This window comes from Megalops cyprinoides, chromosome 12, assembly GCF_013368585.1.
Source record: "Megalops cyprinoides isolate fMegCyp1 chromosome 12, fMegCyp1.pri, whole genome shotgun sequence".
Classification (NCBI taxonomy): Eukaryota; Metazoa; Chordata; class Actinopteri; order Elopiformes; family Megalopidae; genus Megalops; species Megalops cyprinoides.
In genome coordinates, this window is record NC_050594.1 from 8451926 (window position 1) to 8479728 (window position 27803).

The window sequence follows — 27803 nt, forward strand, 5'->3', positions numbered from 1 at the left end:
TAACTGGAACCTAGGAAGCATAATCAGCTTTAAACATTCCCGTAGTGACCAGTTCCTCAAGTTCTTCTGCTGCAGAGAGAAGGGTCCAGGGGCTGTCCTCATATGTACGCTGGTGCCAGAGATCAACCAAGTTCCTTACAAATGCATTGACTTGAGATTCAGTTGCTAAAGTAAGAATGTGTCCCAATCTCTGCACCAACAGCTCCACTTGCTGTCTCAATATGTAGTCCTCTTCTTTTAAAAAAGCAGATTCAACAAAAGGAAAGCATTTTAGTGATTTTTTTTTTCTGTGAAAGACCCAAGTCTCATTCATTATTACAGGTACTCATTTTGAACAAACAATTTTCACAATACTGCTTCATATACTTGCTTCTTTTTCTGTTGCTTTTGAAAATTTCACAACAGCTGCTGATCACACTTAAACTTATAGAGCAGTTGTGAAATATCTTACAGTTTAAGAATTGGCTTATTTTTTAAGGTAGAAAACAAAGTCAGCAAGTCATAAATGGGTCATCTGTCAAACTGCCAAATGGATTTGCTTGGCACTATTTAGAAATTATTTTTGATGCAATTTTCATATCTTCAGACGTCATTCATTAATTATTTTACATTTATAAAATAATATATTCTGGTCACTTTCTGACTGAACAGGTATGAAAGTAGAGAAATTTTGTAACAGGTTTTCTGCCATAGTCTATGCAATCCCATCAAATGTTAAAATCACTGAAACCTGATTATTTTCCCCAGACCACTGTGCTAAACTCCAGATCTTTGTGTTCACTCACACATACTAATTACGTATAACACTGGATTAATTAGTTATTGTTTGTGGGGTTACTATATATAATTCAAAGGTTTTCCTCATTATTTGTTCATTAACAAGCACTGGAATGCTTATCAAAACAATCAATCTTTGCTAAAATGTTCAAATAAACAGATACTGTCTCATCTCTGTAACCTGCTCATCTGCAACCTGCTTACTATGTGTTACCTGACAACTGAAAGCATAAGCAGTACTTAAATAAAACATATAACATACCTCTAACTGTTTTCTTTTTACAGTAATGGAAAATCTACTACTTTAAATTTTTACAAAAAAAAAAAAAACCACAATTATCAGGACCAATTAAATATACTCACATTCATCACTCATGTGCCAACTGGACCGTAATGACACCAGTAGATTAGCTTTAAGAACACAAATGCTTAGACAGCCTGGATGTCATTATTGTATACTGGTGGATGGAAACAGAGGGAGCAAAAAAAAGACAGAAAGACAGAAAAGAAATGTGTCTCTGCTGGACGTTTCATCCAAGGAATCATCTGGACAGATTGAGCGGATATAGACAAATAAACAATCAAATACTCTCTCCAGGCAATCTGTCGCTTGAAAATGCCAGTGGGTACACCTTTTTCCCACAAGCAACAGACATTTCCAAAATGAGCCACACTAGCTTGCTGACATTTCAGTGGAGGGCTTTTTTGCTTGCGATTACAATTGCTCAGTGCAGTTGAGTTAAACTGCCTCTCTAAATTTAAGATTCACCTGACTCTATTTGATTTATCAAATTTAATTCATTTACCTCTTGAACTCCCCAATCAGAGCGCTAATGAATAATCACTAGGTTTCAAATTAAGACGATTTGAATTCATTCGTTTCCCCAGCAAAATCTGTGGAACTTCTTCCTTTCAGTAATTTCAAAAACAACATTCATGTTTTGACATATAAACTTATGGTGATGTTTGACATTTGCAAATTTAGTGAGATGAGCTTTTTCTGATTGATGTAATATTTTCCTTTTGTGAATTAGTCATAAATTTCACTAATTAAGTAGGTTTATGTTTTGTGCAAATGTATGTTCAAATCTTCACACAGCAAAGCACTCCCTTAGGATTTAAATATTGAGGTGAACATTATTTCTTGAAGAGCTCTACTGTGCAGATATTGTCTAACTTACCCCTCGGCTGTAAAGTGAAGTGACAATGCTGTAGTCATCTGCTAAATGTTTAACATACAGAACTTTCAAAGAAAACCCTTAATACCTAGAGCATTCCAACACAGCCTACGCAGTCAATTTAAAATTTGAATATGAGATTTTACCCTGTTTTCAATTCCATATTGATAAAAAATAAAAACAGAATAAGGTATATAATTTTGTACCACACCACAGCACTGCAGAGTTTAACAAACAACAAAAAAACAACACCACTGAAAAGTGCTGAAGTCACCAGTCCAGGAAAATGCATGATTTTCACCTGCCAAAAGTTCTATTTAAAAGAAACCCAAATCAACAGTGACAGAAATGACACTTCACACAGGTAAAGGAGCAAAGTGGAAAATGCTCCATCTCTTCCTTAATCCCAGTTACAGGTCCCTCCAAGCACTGAGAATTCTCTATGGCAGGGTCCTCCTTCGTTTCTTTAACAAAGATAGTGAACGCTTGATCCTTCTCTACACCGCAAAGATTAATTCTATACATCCAATAGCCATGTATGTGGGGAGCCAGCTCATCTCCTTTTCTCCCTTTGTTTATTCATTCTTTTTCTACAATTTTTTGCAGTCCCACTCTGGCCTACTTTTTTTCTCCTTTCTGAATAAGTCTCTGCCCTCTTGCCAGCAGGTGGCGCTGTTGTGGGTCACACCTGAATGCCGGTGCCTTGAAGATGTCTCATCTGCGCCCTCATGGACTGTATGCTACACATGATCTTCCTCTGATGGCCCACCAGGGCGATTCCCAGGCTCATCACGTCCCTAGGAGAGACCATATCCGGTCATTAATCACCGCACCGGATCGCAGTAAGCCCACGTAGGAGAACCAAGTTCAACTTGCGGCAAAATATCTTGCATTAATTAAACATCGATCCACTCCTCTCTGCGGTCTGTGAGAAATTTAAATTTAATGCAATTACTGTGATATTAGAGCACTTTTTTTAAGCCTCGTTACTGGACAAGCCAAGATAAAGCTGCTAAAAAGGCCACGCTCTCAGGAATGCAGTATTCCAGTTTGTGTATTTTCAGTACTGTGATTTAAGAGACAGAACATTTCCATTAGTGTCCATTTTTCCTGTATCTGGATTAAAGCAAGCAGTACACACTTTGACTTACACCTAATACAAGTATTATATGTCGTATACTGTACTTTGAATGAACATTTCAATGAATGGATGCAGTATATTTTTAATTAATATGCAAATACTGTACTTATTACTTTATATGATTAAGAATTGTCACTGAAAGTCATGTTTATGTAACTAAACAATACATTTCCAGTTCATATTAGCTAATGATAGAAACCAAAATATAGTACTTCAAATGAAAAAAGTCAGTCCTAGCTTTATCTGACTTATGTGAACAGGGCATTGAATATGTCCCTGTTGCTGTTTTTTCATATATTTTTCAATATTCTGAAGATTAATTATGCAAATTATATAAATGTTATGTACCCATAAGTGATGACAGAGAGTGAGGCTTCATGAATCCTATAATGGGCAGAGCCATCCTGCACTGTCATTCACCGACTAGTGAAGTAGTAAAATGACTTCCCACATCTGATTTAACTCAGTAGATCACTAATGACATGTGATGGCTCCACCCATTTTGGGGTTCATGAACCCTTGCTCTCCAATCACTACCCTGTTCTCTTCCAACAGTTTCTTTTGGTCAAACCTGCCAGCCACTGATGCGTGTGTATCTGTGTGTGTGTGTCTGTGTTTGTGTGTGTGTGTGTGTGTGCATGGGAGGGGGGTTTCTGGGACAGATGCATCTCTTACTCAGCTGTCATCGACGCCACAGAGTCCAGCGAGGTAAACCCTGCCGCCGCAAAGCTGTCCTTGTACCTCTCCATCTTGATGGCTTCTAACCAGTCCTCCACCGAGCGGAAAGTGGTGAAGTCCGGCGTGTTTGGGTCCAGGAGGGGGCCGCTGGGCCTGAGGGACAGTGACAGGCAGCGGAATTGTCACATTAGATTCACCAGAAAAAAGGGAGAGAAGCAGATGGGCCTAAAATAAGGTAAACTGGAACATGAGATCGATGACTTCCTGAACGCGAACAGCTGAGTATTCATTAGTATTCAATTAGTAATGAAACACTGTCTCACACAATCCACACGACAGCGACCCTTTCTCCCTGTCAAGCTGTTTCAAATCAAGATGAAAATATTACAGAAGGTTTTTTTGCATGCAATAAATTATTTATAAAATCTGAAATTCAGCTCATTTTACATTAAGCTTGATGTTTTAAAAATTTCATCTTTTGTCCCAGTAAAAGAGGCACACACTTACAATGTTAACACACCCCAAATATATCTTGAACATATCATGAAGTAATGAATACTACAAAGTTTAGTATATGGGTCAGGCTGCACTTACATTTGAACACTATAAGGTTTACTGTAATATGGGCTGTTGAGCAGATTCAAAACCAGAACCCATGAAACATTTATGAGGCATACAGTTCATATTCACTAGTGGTATGAATACGATTAATCAGCACACATCACTTTCAGACCCTAAAATGATTTCTTTTTTCTTCAAACCCCCACCCACCAAAAACTCTAAGTCTTAAATCTTAATTTTCGCATATGTCCTCTGTCTCACACAGGTAGACTGCGCTCTGACAGTAAATAGGTTTTGCTTGACAAATGTCACTGTGGCGTCTGTTGGAACTTTAAAGTCACAGGATCTCATTACATGAATTGATTTAAAAGCCCTGTTGACCATAAAAACCATGGAAGAGGCTTTAGCTTATTGATTTTCTGGAATTTATCACCGATCTCTAGACCGCAGCAGATAAATCACACCAGACATGGGAAGACAGGCTGGTGGCCCTACTAATGTGGTTACACAAGACTGGAAAAAGTATTAAAGCGTATGAAACGATGGAAGTATTCTTGAAGGCACACTCACTCTGTAGAATCTTTGGACTGCTGTACAAAGGCATCATTCGTCATCAGACAGGCTTTGCAAAAAAGGTCTTTTTAAGAGATGACCGTCCTTACCTTATGCATGTACCCACGGGGGTTTTCAACGTGCTGGGATTGCGGATCAGTTTATCCAGAACCCCGACTATCTGGTCAAACTTTGGCCGCTCTGCTCGGTCTTTTTGCCAGCAGTCCAGCATCAGCTGGTGCAGGCCGTGAGGGCAGTCCATCGGCGCAGGGAGCCGGTAGCCTTCCTCTATCGCCTTAATCACCTAAAGGTTAAAAAAACATGACATGATTTAGGACAAGCCACTTCCTGTTTACTCAGAGCTGCAGGCCGGGTTTGGCGGATGGTTATTTTCGGCTGTCCGTAATGAGAGTGGGAAAAAAGCTGAAAGGCTGTATATGATGCCTGTTGCCAGGTTATTAAAATCATCCTGCACACAAGGTCATGCAAGGTCAGAGTAAAACATGCAAGTAAAGAAACTTGGAAAACTACTTCACTACATACACCATTGTATGAATGTGCAATTAAAACCCAATTAAGGAATTTCCTGGGCCTGCTTTAGCAACAGAGCTGTGGTGTAATTAATTCATTGTTCAGGAGTGCCATTTTCTCTGGATGGTGCCATGAATGTTAGCCTCTTTTATTTTTTTGACCCTTGCACTTGAGCACAACTAAAAAACGTGAGAAGTACTGTATGTCTACAGCATTTCACCAATAAAAACAATGTTTTCAATAAAGGTGGTGGTTCAAGCTTTGTAACTTTTACTTCTGTTGATAATTTGAATAATGGCTACCATGAGCTGTGCACATGTGCAGAGAGTTCAGCGTGGTAAAGCTTCAGCACAGATAAAACAAAAAACAACAAAAAGGACTGGTCTCATCAAGTGATTTGATTCGCTTGAAAACCAAACCCTCTATTCATGTAGTCATTTTTGTTTTTAATTATAAGATGAATACGTCTGGATATAGAGTTCTCTGCATTCCTCTTGATGTGGGTGTGTTTTTTTTTTTTTCCTTTTCTTCCCCTGTTTTCGATGCTTTTTTCCCCCTGCACCCAGTTTTGGAACCAGCAGTTGTACACTAGGCTCAACCCTTTGCACAGCCTCTATATTCACATCGGAGTGCAATCCTGCCATACACTCGGACACAGCCAACAGCTGCTCGCATTTCAGGTACTACGGTGCACAATCGTGCAACACACGTCGATTGGAGGATGGGCGGATCTCCAGTGATGTCACAGAGGGACTCCACAGATGCCTCCTCAGCCGTTAGAGAGCAGAGCGAGATGAGAGAACTCTGCAGAAAAACCCATGCCTACCCCTCAGCGGAACAAAGCCAATTTGTTCCACTGCTGTGGGCTCGTTGTTGGCTGAAGACACGGCAGGGATCGAACCCGGGCCCCAGGGCTCAGCCCGCACTCAGAACTAGCTGACTGAGCCACTTGGGAGCCCTGTGGGTATGTTGCTTGTCTCAACAAATTCATCTTTTGTATACTGTATTTCCCATTTAGTTATGCCTTTGAGCAATGCGGTTCAACAGAGTTGCTTAGGTAAAGCGCCCCAGTTGTATAAATGGATAATGCACTCAATATAATCTAATGCACGTCACCCTTGATAACAAATAGGTAATAACACAAACATGCTTTTAGTCACGGAACTCCTAAAAGAAATCTCTAACAAAGTTCCCTTTCTGTTTTCAACATAAACTCAGGAAACTCAGCACAATGCTCATCTGTTCACAGATGATCAAAAACAACAGGCACTGCTCTTTCTTTAAGCTTTAGCGTGCCTAAATGAGTTTCCCTTCGATTACAGATCTCCACTGATGGCCACTTTAGTTTTGCATTGTCAAAACTCGTTATATAAGTTGCACTGCATACTGTTTTCATAACTCATGCCAGTATTTTTATTTTTATCTGGGTTGATTTCCTGGAGATTAATTTCCTGAATAAAATGTTGTTTTAATTATGAACTTGACATGTAATCCTTCACATTTGAAAGCAATATAACTTGAATTACAGAGACACATTAAATTATGGACTTAAACTACACAGTCACAAGGAAGTCCATTGGAGTTCCGCAGGCCTCTGGTCTAAGTGTGAGCCAAGTGTGGTCTATGTGACTGAACACAAGAATGACTCACTCGTGGCAGGTATCAGCTCAGCTGGTTCAAAAGCATCTCTACATCTCTTACAGCTCTTACACCTACGTAAGTAATCCCTTTCATTAACAAACAACATTGACATGAAGACAACTCACATCTTGATTGGACATGTCCCAGTAAGGTCTCTCTCCATAGGATATCACCTCCCACATGACAATCCCATAGCTCCACACGTCACTGGCAGACGTGAACTTGCGGTGGTGGATGGCTTCAGGCGCCGCCCACCTGACTGGTAATTTCACACCCTGTTCTGTAAGACTGAAGTTATTCGTTGGAGTGAAGATCAGGCTCATTATATCTTGAATCTTCCCCTGAAACATCAGATAGAAAGATTAAAAAAAAACTTGGTAACAGCATCAGCAAATTCACAACATGCCTGCAGCTAATTTATGACAACCATGCTTAGAATTTTAAGGATACTTCTGCTTGCATGGTACTTTTCTTCATGTGTGCATTTTGGTTTTATTTGTGCATCTATAAAATTTACACTGACAGTACAATATGGGCCAGTGTAAGTCACTTACCGTGGTGGCATAGATGGCTTCAGAATCATCATCCGTAAGTCTGGACAGCTTGAAGTCCGATATTTTACACATGAGGTTGCTGTTGACGAGAATGTTGCGCGCGGCCAAATCTCGATGGACGTAGCCCATGTCGGATAGGTATCTCATCCCGGCCGCCACCCCTCGAAGCATCCCCACCAGCTGGATGACCGTAAACTGACCGTCGTGTTTCTACAGTGAGAGAGAGGGAGAGAGAGAAAGAGAGAGAGAGAGGGGGAGAGAGGGAGAGACATTAAGCTACTCCAGCATTAAAAGACCTCTCTGGGATGAATAATAATAGAAAGGAAAAGCAATACAATGATCATATACCATATAACATATATACAAGTGTCTAGGACATTGCAGGATTGAAGCCCAGGTGGGCTACTGAACCCTTGAGCAAGGTGTTTAACCTAAATATGTTCAAGCTAAAAAAGTGAGTGAAGTAACTCTATCTGCTAATTAAATAAACAAATAATAGAGAATTACTTTCTCATTTCAGTGACAGGAGCACTCACCCTCAGAAATGAATCCAAAGCTCCATTCTCCATATATTCCATCACAACCATGATGGGTTTCCCTGTAAAACAAAATAATGATGAATTCACAAACCTGACAAACAACTAGGTCTAATCCCTTTCAGACAAGCACAGCAAGCATCTTCATCTGACTAGATGCATTTCCTGCATTGTTTACGGATGCAGAAAGCATATACTGTACGTACCACCAATACGTACACAGAAAATACATTTTATGCAATACAAACGCGTATGTATGTGATTGTGTGTGTGCATTAACACTTCCCTTTGAATGACAAACAAATGAACTCAAACACTGAAACATAATCCTCATACATACGCAAGCATTTAATTTGACTCCTTTTCCCTCATTCCAAAATTAACATACTGTGTCAATCCTAATGTTGTTTTGTTTTGACTACTCAGCCCTCGAGTGTCGAGGGAAATACGAGGCCAGGAACATAATGACATGAGCAAGCAGGAAAGGGCTCATTTGAGAAGCCCCCCCCCCCCCCAAATTTACTGCTTGGGGACTTGTACTGTCAAAGTGGGCCCTGAGTTTATCTTTTCCTGGCGGGAGGAGGGACACATTTGTGCGACGCTCACCCCGTGTCACCACCCCTTCCAGGCGGACCACGTTGGGATGGTCAAACTGTCCCATGATGCTGGGCTCGGACAGGAAGTCCCGCCTCTGCTTCTCTGTGTGACCCACTTTCAAGGTCTTGATGGCCACGGGCGTGTCCCTCTTCCCTGGGAGCTTGAGGAATCCGCTGCACACTTCCCCAAACTCCCCTGTGAGAAACGCAGGCCCCAAACACTTCATTGCAATGCGATGTTATGATGCGTTCCCAAAGAAAACAAACAACATGTGGACATTTCGACATCTTCTCCTGGAAGTATAAATAAAAGGATAAAAATAAATCTAAACAAAGGAGAAAAGTAATACATTTCGAAAATAAACTATATTAGACCACCAGAAAGACAATTGCTTTGTGTTTTACAAATGCATCATTTTTCTGTACAGCCGGACATATTATCCGTTTCTTGCAAAACCAGGGATTTCTTAACTGCACTGTCAACATAACAACATTAAGCAAATATTTGGCAGGAGCATGCAACATCTCCATACCCGAGTACTTTGATATTAACATTATGAATTAACTTTATCAAATCACAAGTAACAAGTTTGTAATTTGTAATCATCGTTGAATGCCCTGAAATTGTAAATCATGCTAAAAAATAAATGCCATACCCCCCCCATGCTGCCCAGCCCTACATCTACAAAAGAGACTTTTGAAGGGCGCTCGGGTGACTTCCTGCTTTTAAATGCTGCCAACACCACGAGAGGCTAACAGGGACACTCATTAATAAACCATGCTATGAATGTATAGATACTCCCCACCTCCATATCTCTAAAACACATATAGCAGAAATTTGCTGTCGACGTGTTTTCTCCTCCACCATTGAAATATGTAAAACACGCCCTAATAGCATTTTGTGTTTTGCAAATTTATTTTTTTCGCCTCATCCTCGCGCTTGCTGTATCGATGAATAGACGAGGAAAAAAGGATACCGTGCGAGGGGGCCACATATTTGGCTGTCAAGAGTGATATATGGGCATATATTGTGACTAAAACAGAGGGAGATGAGAGAAATGGCCGGCTCACCTGCACCAATTACTTGCTCAATCTTAATGCAGGAGGCATCCAGCTCCCTGGCAAATTGATGGACAGCCCTGTTGGGGTCCTCGTAAGTTTCAGGGTCAATATAGGTTTTGGCAGCTGGAAATTTGACTGTAAAAAAGGGAAAGAAAATTGCTGTTAAAATTATGCATGCACATAGAACAAAAAGCGTTTGACAGGTACACAATTAGAGAGACCTGCGATTCAGAGGGAATTACTAAGTAGCCTGCTAGTGAATAGCGCTTGTGTCAAACGTTCTTGTTACTTTTTGCACATCTCAACAGGAATGAAAGGCCAATTAGTCTTCCTTCTGAGCTTTTTCTTTAAAAAAATAGATGACACTGTTACACACAAAGATATCACCACCACCACCTGGTTTTCGATTGTTCGGGTCACCTGCCAATGAGTGATGTTATCAACCCGTGTTGCAATCCAGCATTGTAAAAGCTTTTTTCGTTAATTCATTAAAAGGTCAAATCAAAGCTAGTAACTGAACTGTGATATGCTCTTATTTCATAAATACAGCAGATGCATTGGAGTTGAAGAAATATGTTTGTTGTCTTTGTTTTACTGATAAGCTTAATTTCAAACTTGCAAGCAGTCAATATATGCTATTGTAGTTACTTGTACTGAGGAAAATACACCTCTTTTGAAAGTGTCCTTTAGTAAGTATGCCTTGGTACTGATACCTAACTAGACAATACATTTATGCATACTTTTAAAAATTCTTATGAAAATTCATTCAAACATATTCATCAAATAAATATGATGAAAAACATTAAATACAGGTTCAAAAATGCATAGGTCTTACATACAGTGGCTATATTATGAAGGTGCTGCGATCCATGACATACTGTACAAAATGTTTTTAGTCAATTTTGCTCATTTTTTTGAGACAGTCGAAAGTTTGTTTCGAGCTATAACCATATTTATAACAGCAAACAAGTGTCACTTTATGTTAGGGGAATTTAATGGCTTCCTGCCACCCAATTTGCATAGAAATAACATTTCCTTAATTACACTGTCACCTGTCAACTTTAATATCCCAATCCTAAAAAGGAGGGTGTATCTTATACTGTAGCTAATGCAAGAGACAAACAAAATACAGCAGATACACAAGTTTAAAAGGATTAAAAGTCTAAACAGCCCCATGTCCAAATATTTAGTAGTTATCAAAACTAATTCTCAGGCACCACAGAATTCAGTGACATGAACCCAAAACTATTTAGCTGTGCCAGAGAGCAACATCAGCTTAGAGTTTTGTGCCTCACGCCTTCAATTGCACCTTTCACATGAACAAGGCCCGCTGAACAAATTTACCTCCCTTCCTCCCTTCCTTCACCCCCTCACCCCCCCCCACCCCCTCACCCTCACCTCCCTGTTTAATATAGTTGAGTGGGTTAGCTTGTTAAGTCTGGCAATGGCAACCACAGGAGCGTGGGGGAATGAACGGAGCCTCTCTCTCTCTCGAAAACTTATCCTGTCAGACACTTAGCAGCACCAGGCTCCTCCCTGTGACATTCTGACCATTTATTTGCTCTTCAGCAGGCTGCCAGCAGCACAGATTATTATATAATGTTATAGGCTAGCTGGGCAGCCATCTGCGGCTACGTCTCGTAGCGGGGTCGCTGGGGGCGGTGTGAATCACTTACTGGCAACGCAGCCAAAAAGGACACCTGGAAACAGGCTCATCCGAGTACAGTTATGCTGCTGATCTCAACCCTGCACAGGGGACAGGCTCCATTTTTTTGACACACATAATTAGGGACCGTTCTAAACAAAGGATTATTTTACAAATCCATTATTTGATGATTAAATCACTAATGGATGACTTGAATAAGTATTTGAGCTCTCATTAATTAAAGACAAAGAGAGAAAAATCTGTTTTATTATTTACTGTTTATTACATCTAATTTCTTATTTCTAGTCAATATTCATTGAAGGAGAGCCAAGTAAGCCTGCATAAAATAGGATAAATGCATCACAGTGAAGTTTAAACTTAAATTAGGAAATTCATTGTGTGGATTCTTTGTATATTTGTGTTTGGCTGGCAGCAGATGGTTTCCTAAAATGCAGTGGATGTCAAGCACAGAGGGAAAGGGGGAAACAAACCCCTTTAGCAGCCTTCTATACCAAAAGGAATTTGCAAGGGCTCAACCTTGAGAAAACCTTTCCTGAGTTTTCTAATTTAAACCGATATGGCTCTAGAATATCATAAATGTGGGTTGGCACGTGTTACAAAAAAAACTGAGTATCGATATGCTATATGCATGAATGCATGAAAAATGTCACAAGAGTGCTTTATGTTATTGCTATGTGCTAATGTAAATTTGATGAGAGGAGGTGGAGGAGCACTTGAAAAAAGCAGCAGGTTATTGGTATATATTACTATTGACATACTCACATTGGAAATAAAGCTCATCGTCTCCTTCTTGGTCCGCTTTACTGTACCCACAGTGCCTACACAGGGAAAGACAAGAAGAGGGTCATCTAAACACTATGAAAAGCTGTTATCTATCTGTCATTCTGGGAGACAATTACGTATATAATAATACTAATGATACACTTTAGGTCCATACTGCTTCTCCCATGTGTAAGGTGTAATGTGGATCTCTTCAAATAGAGATACTTCATACATAAAATGTATTCATATATATATAAATATAAGTAAATTGTTCACCATAAGCACATTAAGCAGAGGGAAAAATAAAAAGTTCAAACACTGCCAAACCTTCACAAAATCTAAAGGACACTTCAAGAACAGAGAAAACAATGAGATTTCATCATAAAAACCCCTCTACAAAGGTGGACTTAAAATGAGCCACAGCCTTGGAGTTTGTGGGGGTCTGTAGCCCAGGGAACGACTGAAAGCTCCATCACCGGGCGCACAAAGTTTGCTCACCGCTTGTCAAAGGAGCCCTGAATTAGCGGCCACAAGGACGAAAAAAAAAAGGAGAGTGCCTCACTGTTAAAGCTCACTGAGGTAAGACAGAGCCGCTGCCATTAAGGAGCGCACGAGTGAGGCGCGGGGCCTTGTAGTCGCCTAATACGGAGCCAGTGAAGGGTGAAGAGGACGGGGGCTGGCATGCTCTTTGTGGGCCTTGCGTGCAAGGACCCACGCGGGCCGAACGGGGGAAAGATCTTGTAGCCGAGACGCGTCTCGCCGAGGCTACTGCGGCAGTCCCGAGCACGGTGTGATGAAAACACGGAGCGACTTTTTCAGGTTCGGGGGGGGAGGGGGGGGGGGGGGGGGGGCAATAATAGCCGGAGCCCTACTGTAGCAGGACTTCTCTGGCTAAAAAAAGGACTTTTATCAGGGATTCATAATACGGACTGTTGTTAGATAAGACTCCCAGATTTTATTATGTTGGAAGCCGATTTTCTGGTTTGGGTTTAAAGTTGTTCACTTTTTGGTCAAAAATAGGCAAAGAATACGTCAGATAAGAATCAGCCCAGTTCATTCGCAGTTAAAGTTATGAAACTCATATGGTGTGACATTTATTCTGCATAAAAAATGATAATATGGCCCATAGCCTCAAAAGATCTGGCCACGGGAAAGCTTACATATACCAGCAGGGAAGTTTGTGAAGAGCTGTTGTGAAGAGCAAGCAATCAATAACTGAAGACCAACTTCTATTATGAACATAGCTTTAAAGGCATGTAGGGCGGTTTTGTCAGTGTTTAGGTGTTGAACTCTTAACATGTAGTAGTTTAAAAAAATACGATATTAAGTGGTTTTGGCACAGAGGAGTTCTGGTGTTAAGAGTTCCATTGTTCCAGGATTTGCTTTGACAGAGTTTTCATTGCAGAGTGCTGTATACAGGTTCTAATATCTTCCTACAAGTTACGCATTTGAAAATGACACATCCTGATACACGGCCACTGCACACATTACAAGCACTATCTACTGTGCTGCGTAAACCTGCGAGGACCAAAAGGCTGACCAGACAGCAGTACCTTCTCCCGATGATGAATCCGACCACCATGAAAACCAGGATTATGGTTCCTGCCACCGCAACCACGGCGATGATGATGACTGGGTTCTGTTCGCTGGAGACGGCGGCGGCTGGAACGAGCGGGAAGAGAGCACGAACAGAATCAGTTCTCGTTATCAAGGCGCTGGCAGGCCTCGAGGACGCAAGGACCACTCAACCTCTGTCTCAAAGAGCCATGCGTGCAGTTTGTTGTTATGCAGATCTGCCAAAGTTAGGGTCATTATTTATTCATTTGTTTTGCAGAGGCTCTTGTCCTGGGCAACTTGGATAACTCACAGGTTGCATTTCATCCATTTGCATTGTTGGATGTTTGCTAAAAAAAGATCCAGATTGAGTATCTCACTCAAGGGTACAACAGGAGAAGCCCTCTCAGGGTCCATAACTGCAACCCCTCAATCCCTCCTCCCTTTTTATTCTTATTTCATTAACTACTAGAGATTTTGAGGTTTGCTGGAACTCATTTCTTGCTCCTCTGGTAGTGATTTTTGGTATCCACAACTCCCAACAATGTACACATAGTAGTGGGCCAGGGTAAACTGATATGCAAGTACTACAAGGCATTCAAATCTAATGGTTTAATGCACTTGTATCTCTACCAGTTACCTTGTCTGGCGAACTATTGAAACCTGGTCATACAGCACTTCGAATATCGCTGACTAATAATGCGGCTTTTTGCTTGTGTTGTACTCTGCCTCACTTGTAAGTCGGTTTGGATAAAAGTGTCTGCCGAATGAATAAACGTAAATGTAAAACGTGATCACTAAATCGGGGTTGAATCACTCGTGTAAGGGCAGCCGTGGGATGTACCTGTGGCCTCGTCCTGAGTGGTCACCTCCAGAATGGGGCCGTACGCGCTGTACCCGGCCGCCGTGAACGCGCGGATCTGAAACACATAAGCCGTGCTTGGCTTAAGGTCGTTCACTGTGGCCAAGGTCGACTTTGACCTCACAGTGGAATAAATGCCATCCTTTTGGTCCTTTCCAAAAGAGAAGAGAGTTAGATGCAGTGACGTTGCCGCCACACCTCGCAAAAAAATCAAGCAACCATCACAGCTTCACAGGAAAAAAAAAGAAAAAAAACACAACAGGACAGCGCTTTCACAACACATTCTTCACAAAAGGCGTGTGCATGAGATCGCGGGCGTGTGCTGCAATTTGCCGGCTTTTTTCGACTCAGGAATAAGATCAGAAAAACACATGCTGTTTGCAAGAAAAAAAAAGTGTGGCAGACGCATAAGAAAGAACACATTTGTTCAGGCCTCAGAGGTGAAGCGGATCCCGTCTGTAAAATCTGTCTCAAAATATAATTGGGAAAAGCACAAAAAAAAATTGATTCAACTACTGCGTGGCTTTGAATACAGGTCTGTGTGCAGAAGACATTTAATACGTGTGTAGTATCGATTTTTTAGTTATTTTCCCTTTCAAGCCCAAATGGAATGCCAGAGCTGGTTTCCAGGGATACCAAGCAGGTTCCCACTGTTACAGCTGGGCAGACTACGGCTACAGCACTCCCCTGGGACACTTCAAGACAGGCCAACAAGATCCAATGGCCTCATTTATCAACCGTGCGAACACACAGATTTAATTATAAACCATGTACACACACACAAATTTCATTCAAATCTGTGCGCGCACACAGAAATATAATTGTACACCATGAGTACAGATAAATTTCATTTCAGCCTGTGAGTATGGACAAACTGTATTATGAAACCATGTGTACACAGAGATTTTATCCTAAGCCATTTGTTTTCATGCTATATGTAATTTCACGCTAATTTGTAGGCATGTCCAGATTGCTTGTGCACGTGCAGGTTAAACAGCGTTTATGTGTGTGTTTCATTCTAAACTGTGTGAACATGTAAATGTCAGTCTCATCCACAGCTTTGCACAGTTTCACATTGCATGTTAGTACCCTCGGTGTAGAGTGTTAAAATGTTTCCTTGTAGTTAACGGCAATGGCGCTGCAGAACAGGAGAGAACCACAATTTGCACTGAATACCTTCCAGTCAAGAAAGCGAAGCGGTTTGCCATCTGGCAGGGGAAGCTGAGTAGCACGCTAGCGGTGACTGTGGAGTTGTTTAGACCGCTCCCACAATGGCTGGCAAAAATCACAAATGCGGGCAGGATACAATCAACACTTTTTTTCCACACTGGAGAAAGGACTGCAGTGCTGGCTTTCTTCACAAAGCTAACCTTGCTGAAATGGCGGGCTTTTATTTCACGCAGTTGCACCCCCCCACCAGAAAGTACTGCAGTCACACTCAGAGTCTGCCTGTACAGCTTTGCTCGAATTGTAGGGAGACACTCGAACAAGCACATCTGATAGACCACATGTGAGTATGAATACAACTACATTTATATACCTTTATTTACAGTTTGTTTTGACAACCTGCACACCAATGCACCATGTGTGGTTGTGTGCAGGCTGTTGTTGGCTGTTTCTGGAACCACACATATACACACATGCACATATGTGACAGGCTGGCATGGTGGTGTTAAATACCGTGGTTTCAAGTCCGGGGTCATCGTTTCATTCTCTGGGACCAAGCATGGTTCTGTCGGGTGCAGCCAGCACTGACTGTACATGTAGATTTCCCATACAGGGTTGAAGTGCTCTTTAAAAATCGTTACACGCATAGCGTTCTCGATACGCAGGCTCCTCTCAGCAGATGGCATCCCCCGGTAGGACAAAACGGCAGCGGAGTGTCTCCCAGGACTGCCTGGCGGAGAGGGGGAGGAGCTGAGACCGCCTGCTCGTCCTGGTTCTGCATTTGCACCCTTTGTGCGAGAGCTTGTCCTTCTGCTCCCAGCCAAATTCAGGGGGAACAGCTCCTCTGTCGCTTCTGAGAGCGGTCCGGCGCATGCAACTTTGAGCAGAGCACTGGCTCTGACGACACGTGGCTGCCGGTTTCAGAACGAAATCTGTGCGAGCTCATGGTCCATAAATGAGGCCCCCGGAGTGCAATGTAACAGCGTCTGAAGGAGACGCTAACAGATCGCGCATCCCCCTGGGTCTGACGGGGAAGTGCACTGGTGTGGTGCATGAACAAATCTGAAAGTTATGTGGGCTAATTAAAGATATTACAAGATTACAAGATCCTCATTTATTATTTCATTTAAATTGAACCGGCTAAAGGAATTTCAACATTTTTAGGGGTAAAGACGGTAAGCAACCATGCAGGACTTGGTTAAGAATGGGAGAAAAAAGGCATCGCTGGGAAAGTGTCGGGGTGAATGCTTGAAGCAGTAGTAAAAGAGAGAACTGGCCTGCTATGAAGCAGTGTTAGCATCACCCCGTAAAACAACTGTAATGCACATAATCCGTGTGGTTAGTAATGCATGCACTCCACAACACAGTCCATGAGACACACACTCCATGACACATGCATTCTGTGATTCACAGACTCTGTAACGTGTACATTGTAAAGCACACACTTAGTATTGCACACACTCCTTTACGCACGCACACCGTAACGCAAGCAACTCATGCGCTCCACAACGCAACGCGCTCATGTGACACAGCCCAAGGTGCCCGGCACTCACTTTCTCGTAGTACTTGATCTCGTACTCGGTGATGACGCCGTTGGGGTTCTCCGGCTCCTGCCAGGAGAGCTGGACACTGTGCTGCTCCACCCTCTCCTTGACCACCTCGCTGACCTGCGAGGGAGCTGTTCCAACAAGAGATGAGGTCAGAGCGCTGGCCAAGCCGTCCAATCACACGTCAGCCCACGGCCCCACACTGTGATGCTTTTTTTTCTCAGCGCTGACAAAAACAACACGAAACACCCCTCACTTCCCCAGCTGATGTTCATCCCCAGGCGCTAGTGCTTCCTGCTCCATAACGAAGCTTGCTGAATGAAATTACGCGGCAAATAATGTGAGACAACATTACCCTTGCTGGCGTGAAGCTGTAATTTGTAGGACCTGAATGACGAAAATGACGGTAATTTCATTCAAACAAACTCATGGGAACAGGTGGTGTTCACTGCGGTGTCAACGGTAGATATAATATCTTGCAACCTCTAAAACGAAGCGTAACACATGCATGTGCTATTAAATTAAACATCAGCCTCAGCAGCATTTGTTTGCTCTGTTTGCAATGCAGTTTTTTCGCAAACTGTGCTTGTGCACTCTGGCCTCTGCGCAGAAACATGTGAGATGCCCATTTCTGCACACCACACATATTTCCAGGATTTCCCACAGGGTACGGCATACACTTTGACCTTTTAGTATTGCACATAATTTATCCAAATTTGACCTTTAACTTGAAACTAATACTGGAGACAGAAGCAGCAGCATACTGCCTAATATTAAAGGGTTATACATAAAAATGAGTTCTGATATCCTCTCAGGATTTATTAAAAAAGAGGGGGCAGGGGTATGAAGAAAACCTATTTCGCAGAGAAAAAGTCCCCCATTTTCCAGAAGTTTGACAACAAAATATTTTTTATTTAAAAACAGATTTTTTTGTTTTGTTTCTAGTTTTTTTTTTTTGTATTTTACCATTTGGCTGATTTAGCAACCACCAGTCCTGGTACATGGAAGAATTAAGACAAGAAACCTACAAAAATATGGACATCAGGATTTAAGCTACATCTAGTCTAAACAATTGTCATTTTGTCCCAAAACATGCAATTGTAATTGCCTGAGAAAAGAGCCACTGTAGGCTAATCATTGTCTATTCAGCCAGCTTTTAAAAAACCATAATCATGCAAACTCTTCAGAGCAAAAAGTCACAACTTATTTTCCTTCACTTTTGGTTTCTCCAAGTTTGGCTTCTTCACTTGGTGTGGTGGAAAATGAAAGAGTACATTTGTTTTTGTTGTTCTCGTCCAGTGAAATGAAATCTAGCAACTAAGCGCACACATCCCTAGGATGCTGTACGTCTTTAAATCTGGCAACACACTGACCTGAGGCAAAAATTAATGAATTAAGAAGTGACTGACAGTTTTCTAAATGGCCAAAAGAGATTAAAATAAACAAATGCATAAATGCAGTATGATTTCATGTTTTATTTCCATTTATATTTATTTGCACTTTGTTTATTTGATACTTTTATTTGTATTTTTTTCTCCTATTTACTTTGTAAAGTTTTGGCAGCTGAAGTCTCTGCAGCCTACAGAATGTGCGGACAGAGGCCAGACTCTGCTGGCTCCAGCAGAGATCTCTCTCTCCTGTGGTGGAGTGAGTTTACGGCTGTCAAAGGCACCTTGAGTTTGTGGTTTTTTGTGTGGAGGAAGGGCCAGGGTTCCTTTCAGCCTCCCTCACAATGCACAGCCGGCGCCAATCACCGCGGCCCCGGCGGATTTCTGTAACGAGCTCGTCAGAAAGAAGCACGCAGATTCCAGAACCTCGGTGCCCCTCCCTGTTCTGACACTTCCAGTCAAAATACTCTATAAAATCTTAAAATATTCTGTCACCGGGCAGACAAAAACAGGCCTCAGCACTGCTGGACAATGGTGACGACTGTGTTGACGATGATGATGATGATGAAGTCATCAGTCTGTCGTCAACATCGGGTCACGGTGCCGAATCTTCCCTGTGTAGTGCTACTGCCCCCCCATAACTGCTGTTAATGACAAACTACCAGCACACAAGGAAGACCAGACATTAGTCTGGCACTCAAAAAAACTACATCTGAGGGCCCTAGTACAGCAGGGATTAGTGTCATCGTTAAACCTGACCTTAAACTCCCTGTTTAGTAAGGCATTTCTGCAAACATAATGGTTTTAATTATTAAAGACACATAGCATCAGTGCCTCCTGCAGCAAAACTAACTTGGTCTGGAGCGGCTCCTTTCCCTGCCACATTCGAAGGCGTTACACATGTAAACCACTGCTCCTTGAGTCACTTGGCTGCTTGGCAGTGCCACTGCAGCTGAAGTGGCAGCGATATGACAGTTAATTATTCAGGCTCATTTGTCTGGTTCTCTGCTTGGGCTCTGGAGCACAGCGAGACCTGTACTTTGCGGTAACAACTATATTAGTTGCTTATAACCCCTCAAGTCAGGCGCTGATTCTGAATATCGATTAACCTGTTCGGTTTCACTCGACACAGCCTCCGCCCTTATCAAAGCAGGAGCCACAGGAAGTTCAGAGAGCACATTAAAGCAGAAAAAGAGAACATTAATACAAATACACAAGATGTTCAACAAATGGAAGATAAATAAAAATATGGGCAAACAGAGACACACTGAATGACAGCATTAAATACAATAGGATAAACACTGTGTTGCACAGCACATTACACATTTATCATATGCATCCAGCCTTATCTATAGTTTCAGTGTAAGCAGTGGTTAATCCCACAAGAGATTTAAAACACGTTTTCCAGAACTCGTTTAAAACCTCACGCTCAACAGCAGCACATTCTACGCACTGACAGTAATCCTGATCTCACTTTAAAAGCAAAGACTTCCTTGTATTATTACTTATTGTATATGTGCTACATATTTAATACAATTCTTCACCCCTCCGTGCTTCCTGCCCATCGCTCTGGGTTTTCCGAACAGGCGTACGAGCCCAGGCTCCACCGGGTGGAAAATGGCTCCACGTGGACCGGCTCGTTCGCTTGGCAGGCCGGCTCCACTCAGCGAGCCTCCACAGAGACCAGCGGAGAATGATCTGCTTTTTGCTCCCTGCCATCAATGGAGGCTTGCTGGTTCAAAAAATACAAACTGCAAGTGACGACGGACCCCGGCTTTGATCGGCGCGAGGGAGGCTGCCGGGACTAAGCGGCTTGGGACTCTGGTACGTGGCGTGTCACGACGGCGCAGTGGAGAAGAGGCTTGTAAACCAGAAGGTCATAGTTTTTATTCAAAGGCAGGGCCCCAGTGGGTCCCTGAACCAGCAACCTTCTGGCTACGAGCCCAACTCCTTTTAACAACGGTCCTTATATTGCATTCTGCTAAGCTCCCAGCAACCAGCAGTGTAGTGGTAGGGAGCCGGGCTGATAACCCAAAGGTTGTTAGTCCAAAGGAGGAAACTGCTGTTGTAGCCTTTGGCAAAATTATACCTCTGAATTTGTTCAGTAACTATCCAAGTGTGTGAATGGATAACATGTAGACCGCATGCTAAAAAGTCTTTTCCGACCCATGGCCGAGGCAAACTCGATTCCCTTTAATATTAACCAAACATCAATGTGGCTCTGTGTGTGTGTGGCACATAATGGAATGTACACTACAAGCAATGAGTGGCATTTGCTGTAGCCTACGTCTGCAGCCTTGCTGAGCACCCTGTCAAATCCACTAAACGCTGCTGCATTGTGTAACTGAGGCAGAAATCAGCGGTCGGCTTTGTTGTGCAATTACCGAGGCGGCGGGGTCCCCTGTTTCTGCCCAGTTTCTGTGGCCGTGGTTACGGGCCAGCGGCTGACAGGACGTTATCTGCGGCTCCCTGCCCAATCCCAGAATGCATTACGGGCAAGCCGTGCGATCTGTCACTCTCTATAAATGGTAATTCAGAGCGTCCCGTGGTGACTGAGCTGTAACAGGGCATGTGAGGAGAAAGCCTTTTTATCTCAGAAACGTGACGTTCTTGAACGATTTCACATGTATTTATTGTAACCCCCCCCCCAAAAAAAAAATCATATTGCAATGACAGTGGTGTAGTTTCTCTGTAATACATCTCCCTATCTCCCTCCTCTCTCTTTTTCCTTCAGTTTTTTCCCCCCACCCCTGGATTAAATGCCAGTCAATGCACAGCTCACCACTAACACTGTCTGGAAGCTTTGAGAAAGTGTGGGTGAAGGAGGGTGTCAGAAGGGGAGAGTCTCTAAAGCGAGCTTTTTGAAGGAGGGAGTTTCAAAGGAGGGAATTTTGATGGAGAGAGTTCAGAAGCAGGCTGCAGGAAAGGAGGAATGTCTGAAAATGGACACCACACAAACGTTGAATCTATTTTCCTCAGTGTAGTAGAGAGTAATGCGTCACTGGTTTCTACCACCACGGGTCTGAATGAGAATTCTATTACAAACATCTTGCAAGGACAAACGTGTTTTACATCTTAGACTCTTACCAGATTTCTGTCCTGCAGATCAGATTCTGTAAACAGAACGCTCACGCACGCAAGTCGGGCCTTGCTTGTTAACCGAGTCTTAGCGACAAGAGTAGTCTGTCACATGAGCTTGGTGGGCCATGAACGAAACCGCTCAGCATCTGAGTGGAACATGTGCAATCGTGTGGACACGGTTAGCTGTGGTAAAACAAACACCAAATACCAAGACGCGAGCACGGCTGGTTCCGCTCAGGAAAAGCAGGGCTCATTTTGTTGTGGGCCAGACAAAAACACAGGATGAGGGAAAAAAAAGCTCCACAGCCGACCAAAAACCAAACAAAGGAAATACAATTTCCTTTAAAAAAAAAAAACTAAAAAAAGACCCAGTGTCTCCCCAAGGGCCAGTGACACTCTCACTTCGGACGAGCGGGTCAATGAAAACACTTGGTGGGATTCCACTGGCAGCCACAGTTTCCAACAGAAGGTAAAATCAGCTTAGTTATACATCTCGCAACTCATATTTTGAGACATTGGAAAGACATCCCAATAAGTCATTCCTAAGGCTTAAACAATGCGTTTGTTTTAGACTGTATCCATTTACAGGGCTGGATGCCCTTATCCAAAACCAACACACACAGTTCACATAAGATCCATTTATGCAGCTGTATATTCATCCAAGCAATTTGTGAAGTCGGTATGGATTCAAATGACATTGCTTGGCTTTCTTGCGAGGCAAACCACCTCCCACTGAAGTTCAAAGTTCAAAGACTCAAAGCTGGCAAAACACCATATGCCTCACAGCACCACGGCTTCCCCTGTCAAGGAAAGGCAAACAAACACTGCCTAAACTGTGCTTTGCTAATCTATACAAACTTCAATAGAGAGCCATTTTTCTCTGTGGCCTCGGCAGAGAGTGATCATGGTGATGCTACAATTGATTTCAGCAGTTGTTGCCTGCAACTACAATTACTGCTGTGCGAAGACCACTCAGTCTTAGCTTTGCAAGGGGCTTTTCAACCCCTGCCAGCATGTTAGATCCTCATTAATCTGTTCTTATTTAATGTGATGCCTTCTTTGTGTTATTTCTTTGCCTGGCAAACTCTGTGATTTACACAGCTCACATTTAACATATCATCCAATCATATGGCTGGAATATTCACTGAAGTTCTGCTTTTCCAAGGTGTGTCACCAGCACATCTGACATGAGCAAAACCACAATAGAAGGATGAAATATGCTAATCAAATATAATCTGACTACAAACAAAAGATGAAACATTAGCAGTACCATTGATTATGTTTGCAACAATATTGCTGAAGTGGCTTCACATCTCTTCATATTGCTACCATGTTTACCACTGTGCTCAGGTTACATTCATTACATTACATTATTGGCATTTAGTAGAAGCTTTTATCCAGAGTGACTTACATAGGTTATAATTTTTACATGTTACCCATTTATACAGCTAGATATTTAATGAGGTAAGGCATTTAATTGTGCCCAAGGGTACAGCAGCAGTGCCCCAGCAGGGAATTGAACCAGCAATGTTTCGGTTATGATTCCTGCTCCTTGCTACTATGCTACAGTGCCACCCCATAGGGTTAACAGGATATGCTATGTTATGGCAGAGTGGCATAACGGTTGTTGGAGGTGGACCTACGACCAGAAGAGAAAGTGGGACACTGCTATTGTACCACTTGGTGAGCATCTTAACTTGAATTCTGCCTCACATGTAATGTATGTGTTATCCAGTTGTTTATTTACATGTTAAAGCCACTGTGGATATGTGCTTTCATCGAGCAAATAAACAGCAACGTAATGACACCCAAATGGACTCCATCAACAGAAAAGCTAAAAGCCTACGCAACCTGCAAAGCTGTAACACGTGAGTGCAATTTAAAGGTTTTTTTTTAAGATTCTGCATTTGAAGTAGTCCATTTTGATAACTGGATAACATGCCATTCTGACACAGGTCAGTTGAACCTGTTCCCCTCGCAAGGCCCTTGAAAGTAAAAGCTTGTGTCTAGCACCCCCCCATACCCCCCCAACCCCCAATGAGGCAGCAGCGCTTCTCCCCGCCCTCCCCATCTTGGAACGGTTTGTAATCTAAAACGTCTTCGGCTTAATCCGTGCTAAGTGATCAGCTGCCTGCTCACACACAGCCCTCGCTCCAGCAGCCTGCCTGGGCTGCCAAATGGGCTGCAGAAGCGCTCTATCTCGTCCTGGAATCCAGGGTACAGACCCAGCGGCCTCTTGCAACAGGGTGTCTTCTGTCCGAACCCGTCTTTCATCAGATTTTCACACTATGCCGGGCCATGCCGCACTTACACCATTCTGAGGTGCTTGTGTCCGTACTCCTCAAATCCAGGCCCTTGTCCACTGTGAGTCATTTCATAAGACAATAACAGCATCAACAAAGAGGAAAGGACTGTCTATAGGTGTCAGCTGGAAGAAATGCGGGACAGCTAACATTATGGCCTATTTGAAATTTGAATATTTTTAATGTTTCAAAATGATTATTAGGATTCTATCAAAAAAATATATAAAATATATAAATAAATTACTAAGTGACTGAATACCTATGAATGAAATTACTTTTAGGACTCTTGTCTCCTCTCCTCATTGGGGAAAACTGAACGGAATGCCTGGAACAGTCCACATTTTATATTTTATCTTAATGACATACCTGAGCTTCTTTTCTTGTCTTTCAGAGATAAATTATTGGAGACTCAGCAGAGTAGTTTAATCTGTTTATCAGAGCTGCCGAGAGATTAATGGCCATAGTAATCTGGCATTCTGGTGGTCCCGTGGGGGGTGGAAAGCCATCGGAGAGCAGCCTGTGAATGTGACCTCTTCTACGGTCTATGCAAACTGGCATAGCTATGGCTACTTTCCACTATGCGATCAGTATGCGTGCCTCAAACGCAAACAGAAACGCGCTCCGAGACACATCATTGGTCAACCCCCTGTATCTTGGCTGGTTGATCGGTTTGTCTCCCTGTTCTGCTTTAAAGGTTAAAAGTAACAGCTGACTTGTTGAACCAAATGCTAAGGAGTGCTCCTACTGTTTAGCGGTCGCCGTGGTCGTACCGTCAGAGGAAACCGTTTATAGTCCGAGCATCTCCTCTGGTTCCAAAGCGCATTTTAATGCTCGTCCCACTCAAAAACATAAGTCTTTTCCTCTCCGCCACTTTGCAGAGTTGTCAAAAAAAAAAAGCGGTGGGCCAGATGGCCGCTGTGCGTTCCTCCTGCTTTAATTAAAAGGTATTTGCGTGGATCCCATGCAAGGCTGGGAGGTGCAGCGTGCAGCTGAAGCAGGTGCAGGGGATGAGAGAGAGTTTAGGCTGCCAACTGAGAGCTTTAAGGGGCACCCAGGGATGGTCTGTGAATTTTAGCAGCAGTTTACCTCACAGGAACCACTCAACAGGCCTATCTATATCCAGCTAAAAACTAACTACAAATTTTCAGGAAGAAGCTTGTATGTATTTGTAAATGAACCATAGGGAAAGAGTTCTGTTGGACGGACTAACCATGCAACCACTTGGGTTTTATCCTCTCACAGATATGCCCTTGGTGCCATTTAACGCAACAGGTTTTGGAGGGAGGTGGTAGTAGGGGTTGCAAAAATTGACCAGAAGTCTTTTTTTTCCAGTGGTGCGCACCGCAAAGGCCAGCCTTGAGCAAACTGTTTAAACTCATTTCATTTTCCCCAAGGTGGAAAAAAACCATCTGAAAAGGCATTCTTTCTCTTGTTGCTGGAGGCAGACTGCTAATGAGACAATGAGACAGAAGTGCCTGCCAATTCCTGCACTGTGCTTTTTCCTTTGCTTCAGCATTTAAAGTGGAAAAAGGGCTCTGCGACCAAAATGCATTTTGGGAGTCAAGTGAGCGCTTAGCTGACATTACTGCCTGTCTACTTTATTGCTGAGCAGCATTTTTTTTTCCCAACTTGACTTCTTCCTATATTGTCATTTCGGGCCAAGATTAATTTTTCACCTCATTTGTCCCTGAATAACACTGTATGTATTGTTATAATACAACACCCTGCAAACAGATCAAGTATTAAGTATCTTACTGATTGTGCCATTTCACATGTAGGGGACAGCAGTTTTTTTCCCCCGTCAACTTTGGAAAAACATGTCACTTCAGGCAATTATGAGAAATCCCACAGAACTAATGCACTGCTGATGAAATATAGTCCATTCAACAGCATGAGTAAGAAAGGCTTAAGTGACTACACAGACACCCCATTTATTATGAACAGATATTTAGCCCTGTGTGCTTCACACTGAAAGTTCTCTCCTGCCGTTATTGAATCACAGGCCCCAAGCGCTCTGATTTGCTGGCCCATTGTGAACATTCTTTAAGGGGTATGGTCTAAAGCAGAATATCTATAACTATCTATATTTATAACAGCATCAAAGCCTCCCATTACCAGCTGGAACCTCTTAGACAGAGGACAGAAGGAACACTGGAGCTGAATATCTGGTCATAAAAAATGGAATATCTATACAGATGTAAATTTCATGGACAGCACAAGGACAGAGCATTCAAACATCAACTAGATGCATCACTTTTAAGGGTTCACATTTAATTTTTCAATAGCTTCACTTCCTTTTGCTTTTGAGCATATTCATATTTGTATGCTCAATTGTTACATATTTTATGCATTTATTTAATACTGTCCCTAGCTCACGGTATATGCTGTGAATGGCTGTGAAAGGCCAAGAAAATTTTGCCAGGGGGGTGGGGAGGAGTTGGAGGCGTAAAAAATACTCAATTGGACCTGAACTGAAATTGGTGACACAGAATGGGAAGTCACAGAAAGGTGATGAACTTTACCATCGCCACTGCCATATGTTATATCAAAAGGCAGTCTGCTTTCACCAGGAGGTAAAATGCTTACAAAAACAACAAGAATATCAATAAATAAGCAGAAACACCCATCTGGTCAAGCAAAGGTAGCAAAAAGCACCAAAGTTATAGAAAATGAACTTCAATGCACTGTTATTATGTTTCTTTTTAAGCAGTTTAAATACCTCATATTCTAAGACTTATGGAACAAATAAGAAAACCTCTTTTATGTAGCAGGGATGGGGGCAACACACCCAGTGCTCAGCCGTCTGAACCTTCTCTGGATTTATCAGGAGTAGATGTACCATTGACAGCTGAATTCCACCCAGAGCACCATTCTGCTTTCGGTAAAAGCTGGAATGGCTCAAAATGCTATGGCTTTAGGAGTGATACATTCTTTGTTGCAACAAATTTGTGCTCTGTGCTGTCTTAAAATCATTGCATAACATGTTACATTTCATGGAAGAGATAATATCACCTATTATTAGCCACATTTCTAGGGCAATGGCAAAAATCTCATTTCCTGTCTGTAGAGTCTCTTATTTAAGAGAAAATTGTGTTTTGTTTTGTTGAAGAATACATTATTTTATTAAATAGAATATTTTAGCTGGCATGTACAAAGACTCAAGAAAATACTAAGAACTATGGAAGGTTGTAACTTCCACAATTTGTATTACTGCTAACAATCTCATTGCAAATGTTACTGTAAGTTCTACTTATTATTTTATTAGTGCTAAATATTCTCATTACCAGAAGTCACGAATCACTCCAAGATTTACCCAAGAGACTTCTGCTCCATCCAAGGACAAACCACTTGATTCGTACCACCATTCAAACAAAACTCATTTATCATTAATTCTAGTGCATTTGCAACTCAACCTTTAGTTCCATTTTTCCTCCCTTCATGATATTTTCAGATATCTTACAGAGAACTTTCAGCAAACTTCCATTTCATTGTGCTACTGTAAAATCTCTCTCAATAGCTGGAATGCCGCAGAATAAAAGCATCACTGCTTCAGAGAAATGTAAATAATTAAACACGTCTCCAACTCCTTCTGCTGAAAACCGACACAGAGCGAAAGATCAAACTGAATAATAACAAAAAAGTTCGCTTTTAACTGACAGACTGCCG

At 42.3% G+C, this 27803-nt stretch overlaps 1 protein-coding gene across 2 annotated transcripts in view; it reads right to left on the minus strand.

The window, feature by feature from the left end:
- Window positions 1-2492: 2492 nt before the first annotated feature.
- The window catches only part of LOC118787361 (ephrin type-A receptor 7-like), a 53447-nt gene continuing 28136 nt past the window's right edge, over window positions 2493-27803 (minus strand). The window contains exons 6-17 of one of the 2 annotated variants that reach the window (XM_036542893.1): window positions 17372-17496; window positions 14634-14802; window positions 13789-13897; window positions 12236-12291; window positions 9817-9942; window positions 8756-8941; window positions 8150-8211; window positions 7614-7823; window positions 7185-7400; window positions 4998-5191; window positions 3772-3927; window positions 2493-2752 (exon numbers count right to left, since the gene is read on the minus strand). In XM_036542893.1, the coding sequence (XP_036398786.1) occupies window positions 2638-2752; window positions 3772-3927; window positions 4998-5191; window positions 7185-7400; window positions 7614-7823; window positions 8150-8211; window positions 8756-8941; window positions 9817-9942; window positions 12236-12291; window positions 13789-13897; window positions 14634-14802; window positions 17372-17496 (1724 nt within the window). In that variant the 3' untranslated portion in view covers window positions 2493-2637. Of the gene's footprint in view, window positions 2753-3771; window positions 3928-4997; window positions 5192-7184; window positions 7401-7613; window positions 7824-8149; window positions 8212-8755; window positions 8942-9816; window positions 9943-12235; window positions 12292-13788; window positions 13898-14621; window positions 14803-17371; window positions 17526-27803 lie in introns of both variants that reach the window. The other variant, XM_036542894.1, reaches the window with a different exon arrangement.